General features: G+C 41.1%; 1 protein-coding gene across 12 annotated transcripts in view; it reads right to left on the reverse strand.

Annotated features, from left to right (window-relative positions):
* The window catches only part of vav2 (vav 2 guanine nucleotide exchange factor), a 169,412-nt gene that overhangs the window by 114,607 nt on the left and 44,978 nt on the right, over positions 1-9,827 (reverse strand). For 11 of the 12 annotated variants that reach the window (XM_020601017.1, XM_020601016.1, XM_020601012.1 and 8 more), the window contains exon 2: positions 4,375-4,491. The exons of the other annotated variant lie outside the window; for it this stretch is intronic. In XM_020601017.1, the coding sequence (XP_020456673.1) occupies positions 4,375-4,491 (117 nt within the window). The remainder of the gene's footprint in view (positions 1-4,374; positions 4,492-9,827) is intronic. 12 annotated transcript variants of the gene reach the window in all.

Below are 9,827 nucleotides of genomic sequence, written 5' to 3' on the forward strand. Positions count from 1 at the left end.
GCAACACTGTCTGCATTTCAAATAAATGGAACCATTCTCTTTAATGAAGACGGCAAATCTGTCACAAAGCTTCCTTCCTCCGTCGCTCTCCAGTCACAGACGGAAAATTACCAAACTGTTGATAGATGGCTAACAGGTGCAGGCTAATTATGCTAATCATGGCAACAGCCAAATAAACTGATTGCCATGTTCATTTAAATGACAGCAATGTTCCTTTGGTGGCTAATTAAAATAGGTTGGGAGAAAGAAAACGAGACGGCTGGGTTCGAATGGAGGGAGGTGTTTAAATGAAAGCTTTCTCTGGGGTCTAACTGTAATAAGCTGTATTTCATTGGTTTAATGATGTCATAATGAATTTCTAATGATGGGGGATGGGGTGGGGTGCAAGGATGTCTTGTGATGTGTGCATGAAACTATGCTCATATCACCATGAAAAGAGACGACAACAAGGGAGCACTAGCTCAAGTTCTATGTGGCAAAGGGTATTCCTGGGTGAAATGAGTGGTGTCATGAAAATAAAAAGCAGCAGAGGACATCGAGCAGGGTATGTGCTCAATCTGTTTCCAGCCCCAGTGGAAAGGGTAGGGACAGGTTCTGAAGGGGCAATTACTTTTTCCAGCACTGGGAATGCCCCCCAGCCTTCAGTTGCACGTAACCTAGGAAAAGGCATCATTAGAGAGAGAGATGGTGATCAGAGGCCAGGGGGAGATGAGCTCCAGGGCCCCTAGAAACCAGTGTGGAGTTGTGAAAGGTGGACAGGGGCTGATTAATGTTTCTAGAGGCATTTGCTATTAAAACCCTCTCTCTTTCCTCTTTTCCCCACAGTCTTCTGTTTTAATTCCACTCTTCTAGAGGAAATTAAATATCTACAGTTTGTGCCACCAGGTACATACTGAGAATTCTTCCATTTACCTCTTTTTCCTCTTCTTATTTACACAAGTAAAAATGAAAATCCCTTTAACAGCACTGTGGAATTATAAAGGCAATAGTGACAACTTCCATGTAACATGTACATATTATGTATATTTGCCATTTAATTTCGCTTTTGTTTGTTTGTATGTTTTTATTTCCTGGACTGCTGCTGTGCCAATACCATCTGTCACTAGAAAATTTGGTATTCCAAACACAAGAATGAGCACTCGGGGATGCACTCAAGCAAAAACTGTCAACCAATGTGTCTCTGAAGGAATATATTGCAAAAGTTGCATCCGGTGTGACTGCAGTGTACGACTGTGCCACTCTCTAAACACCTACAGCACCTCAAACTCTTAACACAGCCAGTGGTAAAGCTAAAGACACATATTTAAAATGCATCCTGAAAATATCTAGTTTTATTTAACAGTATATCCAACCTGAACTAAAAAATGCAGATGTATCTGTGTAATTAAAACAGGTACCAATAGTTTTAGCTAAATGATACAATATACTGTACAATAAGGGTTTTCTTTAAATAATTCTTGATTTTAAAGAATGTATCTTTTCAGCAAAATCTGCACAAGCACCAAAGTTGGTTATATTTTCAGCAAAATGTAATTGTCTACCTAATGTGATATGACATGTAAATGCTGTATATTTGACAGAACTTAGAATTCCCTTTGTTTGATATGCGATGTGCACACAAATGCTTTTGTATCAAGGTAACAAAAGAGGAAACAGTACACCCTCGGATGAGCTGCAAAAAAAGAGGCCTGAAGAGACTAACTGCAGGAATAAAACAACCTTGTTATCTTTCGTTTATGAGCCATTCTCATTATTTAAATGTATGCCACATTAGTAGGGATCTACTCAGTTCAATATATTTTAATGTGATGTTTGGCCTTAATAGAAAATCAATGATGAGACAAGCCCGCCACTGCTGAGACCATACAAAAGCAATTTCCAAATTGACATATGGAGGGCCTATGTGATTGATTCTGACTGCTGCTGGATTTTAATATCGTTCACTGCGAGCTCATTGACTCTCAGACATCGTCTTGTGGTTTATCTACAAACTGCCAAATGAGTCCTTGTCTCCTTTTTCTGCTCTCTCATCTTTCTTTCATCTTCCTTCTCTGTCTTTCTCTGGCCCTTCTTCTCAGCCCAATGCAGGGAAAGTGGATATGTTGAATTAGATTACTGTAGATGCTCTAGATAAATGAGCAGATCACTATCTGCACACATGTCCTCTTTGTTATCGATCATAGTGAGATACAGTATAATACAGTTTATTCACCTCTACAGTGTAATTTCCACCACTGCAATACAAATTTTATATGTTCAATCAACTGAAAAACTACAATATTATCATTCCCACCACACCAATCCTCACACAGCAGCATCTGTGAAATCATCAATATAACGACATCATACCATCCATGCAGCTTTAAGGAAACTCCCTGGACCCCTCTTGTCTGGAGCCACACACAACACAGTCAAAGAAAGGGATTAAAAAGCTGAGGGAAACAGGGTATGTTGATCGTGGATTATCAGCCAATCCCTTCCCCTTTCCTCCATCAGCTAGCTCCTCTTCCAGGACTTTTCAGATGTCAGGCGTCTTCTCCTGTGTTTTTAGCTGTTTTGTACTGATGCTGAAATTCCAGTAACTGAATATGATGTTTTGATATACTACACACTGCCTACCTTAATTAAATATCTGCCATGCACAACCACAAACCTCCAACCATTCATTGTCAACCAATTATCCAGGTCTAGGTCACAAAAGCAGCCGACTGAGCAAAAGTATCCATGTACTTCAGCTCCTCCTGGGAGATCCTGAGGCACTCTTGGGCCAGCTGGGATTCATAATCGCTCCTCTTACTTTATGCGGGTCTAGTTCATGGACTTTGAAATAGGAAACACACCCAGATTAAGGACAGAGAAACACAAGTAGACATCAAAAACCTAGTAGCAACAAAGGCCAACTGTTGCATCACCATGTCGCCTCTGTTGGGGCCAAAAAGTGGCACTTAAACACACCAGACAGAATACAGCCAATGAGCATGTACGTTCTGTGCCTGTGTAAGAGGAAATAACTCTCCACACCATCAGGTGGTGGTATTTATCATTCATAGCGAGAAATCAGAAGACCTATACTGCAGAGATTCAAACCATCAACAAAACCGTTTTGTTCACCACAGACACTTTATAGCTGCTTCTAATTGAGAATATGTCTGATAAGGGGCTGCACATGGCTCTGGCATTATCAGCACTTGGTCCTTTAGTTGTGGGGGGAAAAAAAGGAAGTCACAGAGGTGAAAAATAAGGAGAAACCATACTAAATGAAATCATGGGTGTTTTGGTGACAGGCTCAAACCTTTGTCTTCTCGTGGATTGATTCACTAAGCTGAACAACCAATCAGAATGTTCTCTCTCACCAACAAGGCCCATTGCCACTTCAACATGCTGAATTGACTGAAAAGCTGCCAAAAGGGTCGAACTAGTGCCAACAGCGTGGGACACACCACAAAAACTAGGGTGACAGATGCTCCCCAAGTGGTTGACAGCCAACCATCGGCTTAGTGTAGTATCACAGGCCTTAAACATCAAACCTATAAAAGGAGTTGTCTCAGTTCCATGGACACCAAAATAGGCACGGCTGACCTTCAGGCTACAGGTCTAAGCCTCTTGGACATAACCCTCTCATATTCCATGTCGCTAACCTTCCCCTGGATAAACGTCTAAAAAAGTCCCCAGAGGCAATAAATTCATACAAAAATCCACTTGAATACCCCATAAAACTCCCCATAAAGCTACTGCAATGTATGAATGAGTCAACGACCTTTACTGCTGTGCCAACACATGCACAACCACTACAGACTGCTAGAAAGAGTTTAATTCTAGTCACTCAGTGTCGTGAGACATGTTACACGAAAGGCTAGTCTGAGCTTTGCTCTCCATGCTGAAGTTAATATAACTGACAGATTTGATTTAGAGCTACCTGCCCAAGCAAATCACACGGGCATGATGTGTTATTCTGTAGATAGTACATGCACACTCTCGTCCCCACATAACTTCTTACATTGTAATTAGGGCAAAAATGGTAAGCATACACCCCTTCAAACAGTGCAACTAACATTAATGTTAATCAAAACTTTAAGTCTTGTGGAAAGTTATGATGAGCATTTTTCATTTGATAACCCACGTCAGCATGAGGGCCAGTCTCACAAGACCAAATCATAAACATACCACATCTTCATTTTTCATCTGACAACTAGAAGACATAACTCCTACATGTCACCATCAGGGATGCAAGCAGTGTCTTGTCTCTGGGCACCCTTTATAGTTAGAATCTAATGTATGGGTAGAACAGTTTCTGAGCTGATCAGAGTGTCTGCTCAAGTGCAAAGCATTTTGGAGGCTAAAAAGCAGAACATCCATGTCTAATGTCCAACTCACCTTGCCAAAGTCCCTGACGTCAAAGAGGTCAAACGGGTCAAACAGCTCACTGTTGCGCAGGCTGAACTTGTCGTGGCACACCTTGAGAAATGTCCGGATGTTCTTCAGACACAGGAACTGCAAAGGAAAGAAAGAGTGGGGGCCAAACAATATAAATATAGACATTTAAACTTCTTGCATGCACAGTTTCGTCAGTAGTGACAGCTGATGACTTGGATTCATACCATTGTAGTGACAGCATGATTAAACAACCAGAACATTTGCCTATAGAAACATGTTCCAACAGTCTGTTTAATATTCCCTATCAAGGCAAAAGCATTTTTGTAAATATTTAATTTCCTGGTTGATGATTGGCAAGCTCTCCATCCTGTTATGAGTGTGATTATTCAGTGGCAGAAGGTGAGCATGCTGATTACTGCTCCTGAGGGTGATGGGCTGCCTCTCTGATCCAGATAAGCAAAGCCATGGATGAGCCTGTCTCCTGAAATCAGAGCAAGCGTCCTCAGACAAGCCCACCGGCAAAGAATACTTGCCCCGGGTTAAAGGCGTCCTGTGGGACAAAGCCACTGACCTCGCACTGAAAAGGTAATAGCTCACAACAACAACAACAAAATGTCTTAGAACAATGATGCTCTAGCATTCAGAGTGGAGGCTTTTAAATGTTTTCTTTTTCTGAAAAGAACAAAAGAAGTAGGAGGCTGTCAAACATTATTTAGAATTTGCTTTAACCTCTTCTCAGCAGCAGAAGAGTGGAATTTAAACATCATTCAATCATAAAAAAGTGATTATTCTCTTTATGAATCTCTTTTTTAACCAGTGCTGCAAATCTTATATTTGCACCTATAGAAAGTATTAACCAGGTCTGCTAGAGGAAACCTATATATGACTGATAAGGGGCCATATGAGTATATCAGCTGGTTTTACTTACTGCTGACTGATATTTACTTTTGGCTACTACCCACCAGTCATGTAAATAAAACACATCAGAATTTGAAACTGGTAGCCCCTTGACAAGGAATGGTTCCTATACCTGGACCCTGTAGCAGCCAAAATACTCACAGTAAACTGCATAATACATACTCTGGTCACGAATATTGATGGTCCCAGTCCCTAAAATATGCCATCACAGAGATAAACGGTCAGAGCTGTGGAACAGACCAATAACTGTAGAGGAGTGCTGAAATATTAATAACACACCTAACAGCCTCTCACCTCCCATCTGTGTGTGTGTGTGTGACAAAGACATTACCTAGCATGCAAATTCAGATGCTGCTTAGATATGCAGCCCTTTCATTTCTCTGAGCATGAGCGATATGAACTGACGGCCATGAAGCAGAATGAACATACAAAAGAGCTTCAAATGAAAGAGTCTGTGTCGAACAAAATGCTTGATTGCCTATTGTGCTGAAAGCTTTGACAACATGCTTCATTCTTGTAATGTCTGTTGCATAAAAATAGTGGAACTACCAGCAGCCTTGTGAGTCACACTTCATGCTGGTTAATGTTAGCATGCCTTCAACGCAGCAATGACAGCAACAGGGTTTTCAGGTACAGTAATACACTACAGAGCATCAGCCTCTCCACGCATCAACACCACATACCATGTTTTCATTCAAACCTCACTGCATCTTGATGAGTGTTTCCTGCTGCTACAATCGATCATGTGAGACATCATCAGCCTGCTGTACTAATTATACTCTCACTCTCTGGATAAACACAGCTCATCATTACCACTCTAACCATTTTTCAGATAAAAAGTTACATCTGATTTGGTTTCCTGGTATTTGGTGGTATTTCAGTTGGCCTCTCCTGGCCACACCTGAGGGCCCTGCTGACTCATTCACATTCATGTGTGCACATCTGCTCAGAACCAGTGTCGTGGTGTGAACCCCATATGAAAGCCACACTGGTCACTGAAAAGCAATGTGATTGGCTGGCTAGTCAAAGTGACATTTGCAGTTCAGTGGCGAATGTTATCGTGTCTGCAGATCCTCACATGCAGTGGGGGGAAAAAAAGCTTATTTTCCCAGTGCAGATATGAAAAGGTAACATTTACTGGAGAGATCTGGAGGCAAGAGAGACAGAAAGAGTTGGAGGCTCTGCAGATATGGATCCAGAGGGGGAAGACGTGTCTGACATTCTAATGCATGTTTGGCGATAAGAAAGCCAGGGTAGGGGTAGGGAAAACTGTTATGATCTTGTTTGGGGGGGGGGGATAAACCACACAATTTCTTGTGGAGTGGAGAGTGTGAGTGCACCTGGGAGTAAACAGGCTGTGGTCATCTCCTCAGGCTGAGGCTGCCCTCAGCACAATCCATCTGGAATTACCTTACTGTGATCTGCAAAACAGTCAAGGCTAGGCACAGAAATTCCTCCATTTTTCAGTGTTTGAGACTGCACTGCATACACCCACAGTAACCTCAAAGAAGCACATAACTTGACTGTAATGCTGATAGAATATAAAGGCTAAAAGAATTCTTGTGTGTGCATTCGTATGCATAAACCATAAAAACACATTTCATCACAGTACTGCGTAAACAATTAGGCAATTATACCCCAAGTCTACTGACAGAAAACATAACAAATAATAGTTACAATACACATTTGTAAAAGTAAAAATGCCAAACACTAACTGGTTACTAGTAAATTATTAACAATTATGAAAATAATCATTTGCTGCTAATCTGGAACACTTCCCTAACTGACTCTACAGGAAGGAACATCTCATTTCAATTTGTTTTTCTTATCATCTGCAACAAATTAAACATTTTATTTGCAGGAGTGCAGATTGAATCATTACTGCAGTACTGTTTTAATCCGTTTCATTACCCCAGAACCCTGCGACTGCTGGTTCAAGCAATATAAAGAAACTAACTCCCACATATGGTTTTATGACTAAAACATTGCAATAAAAGTTGATTGCTAAAGAAGATAGCGTGCAGGTGTTTGTTCCCTTTTGGCAATTACATTATTTTGTGCGTGTGTGTGTGTGTGTGTGTGTGTGTGTGTGTGTTGGGGGGGGGGCATTTCCCCTGTCCCCTAACACTCTTTTTTTTAGACTGTTTAATTTTTTTTTTTTTTACTTCTGTCAAATGACAAAGCAATGTTCAAGACATCTTCCACAAAAATCTGATTACCACACAGACATGCAACAGTGTTTGCCTTTTGAAGCTACTATCGTGTCATGATTCACTTAATACTTTGATTCCTTGTGGTTCTCAAGGTTTTCAGTCTCAAAAGCAAGCACAGTATTCATCAGATCTGACATCCACTGTAAACACGAGAGCTAAATCAAAAAGGTTATAATAGATCCCTTTAAGGTGGCGAGAGAGGAAAGGAGAAGGTTGGATAGAGACAAAATAAAAGAGGAAACAGAAGAGAGATATGAGGAGGTAAAGAGAAAAAGATGGTGAGAGATTGCCTGTAGGTGGTCTCAGGTGTATTATGGCAGTGGGCTCTTTTACAAGGTGGCTTGTGTGCTCCACTGGAGTGACAGCTCTGATTGACTTCTCAGTCAAGAGCAAACAACTCTAAAAGAGGCAGACTTGTTGTGAGGAAGGTGGGGGAAAGGGGAGAGCGCAGAGAGGGAAGGAAGCATGAGGGAGCAGAGCAGTAAAGAGGAAAGGTAACAAAGACCTGTCACATCCCTGGCAAGCCCTTCTACCATATCACCACGCTACATCACACAGAGAATAATGCATTATTCCCCTGGGAGGGTAGCTCTTATCTGCACACACTCCTACACACTCATATCTGAGGAGATACAAATTAGTGCTTCTGCCTAAAACTTGAACAAAAGCATTTTAGAGAAATGGGATGCAGGAATAACATGGGGATTGATAATCAGGGAAATGACTGCAGGAGGGTGAAGCACAGGTGGATTTGTTTTCCCACTTTGGTGTCACAGAAAAGGGGGATTGAGAAGGGGAAAGCTAGGTGAGAACACAACCCACCGGGGAAAAGGCAGCAAAACTGGAGCACATTGTACACAAGGCTGAGAAGCCAGAGGAACCGGCTGCAAAAGAACTGATCTAATCAGAACAAGACTGTCCTGGATCAGTTATGGGACACTGATTCAAAGACATGATGCAGACATAATTTTGTGGCCTTTGCGTCTGGTGAAGGCATAGCAACTTGTACAGAGAATAAGATGCATCGCTGACTGCTGAGGTAATCCTGCTATGTATCACCCTGCTGACACAAGCTGAATCACCGGACAAACAGAAAAATGCAGAAAGCTAGTCAAACAAAACAACTCTGCAAATCCCAACATGATCACAAGTACTAAGATAGAACGACCATAGATCCAGTGTCATGCATTTGGCTCAGGCTCATCTTATTTCCCACAGTGCTGCTAATAATGTCATTATCTTGGGAAATAAGCCGTTTTAATTGAATAAATTAAATCATCACAAGAAAAAGGAGCGCTATTGCTGTCTATTTCAGTCATCCTCCCAGCCTGAGGAGAAACCTAACATGAACGTTGCAGGTGTGTTTTGAAGAAGAGAAATAACTAGCATGGAGCATAATTAACATTGATTTCTGCTGAATGTCAAGCTGCAGATCGACAACAACCAGCTTTTCCTCTCCATGACGAAAGATGACTTCAGATTTAAAGGTCCAATAGTTTCAGGTTCATAACCCAAACAATGATGCCATCTTTCATCTCTAACAGATATAATCAGTGCAGAGGATTCCTGAAAATGTACACATGCCTAACTTGAAAAAAAGTTGGTCTCCTTCCCCATTTATTCCTCAAAGTACTTAAAGCACATTTTGAAATCGCTTACTTCGGCCAATTTGGGGCAAAGGAAACAAAAAAAAAAGAAGATGATTTGGGAATGAGTCAATAAAAAGACTGGACAGCAGAGAAGGTGAGTGAGGTGAGTCACAGAGATAATCAGATACTCAGGCAGCCAGTCAGAGAGTTGCGTACTGCGTAAACAATTAGGCAATTATACCCCAAGTCTACTGACAGAAAACATAACAAATAATAGTTACAATACACATTTGTAAAAGTAAAAATGCCAAACACTAACTGGTTACTAGTAAATTATTAACAATTATGAAAATAATCATTTGCTGCTAATCTGGAACACTTCCCTAACTGACTCTACAGGAAGGAACATCTCATTTCAATTTGTTTTTCTTATCATCTGCAACAAATTAAACATTTTATTTGCAGGAGTGCAGATTGAATCATTACTGCAGTACTGTTTTAATCCGTTTCATTACCCCAGAACCCTGCGACTGCTGGTTCAAGCAATATAAAGAAACTAACTCCCACATATGGTTTTATGACTAAAACATTGCAATAAAAGTTGATTGCTAAAGAAGATAGCGTGCAGGTGTTTGTTCCCTTTTGGCAATTACATTATTTTGTGCGTGTGTGTGTGTGTGTGTGTGTGTGTTGGGGGGGGGGCATTGCACCTCTCCCTCAACCCTTTTTTTTT

This window comes from Monopterus albus, unplaced genomic scaffold (assembly GCF_001952655.1).
Source record: "Monopterus albus unplaced genomic scaffold, M_albus_1.0 scaffold50.1, whole genome shotgun sequence".
Classification (NCBI taxonomy): domain Eukaryota; kingdom Metazoa; phylum Chordata; class Actinopteri; order Synbranchiformes; family Synbranchidae; genus Monopterus; species Monopterus albus.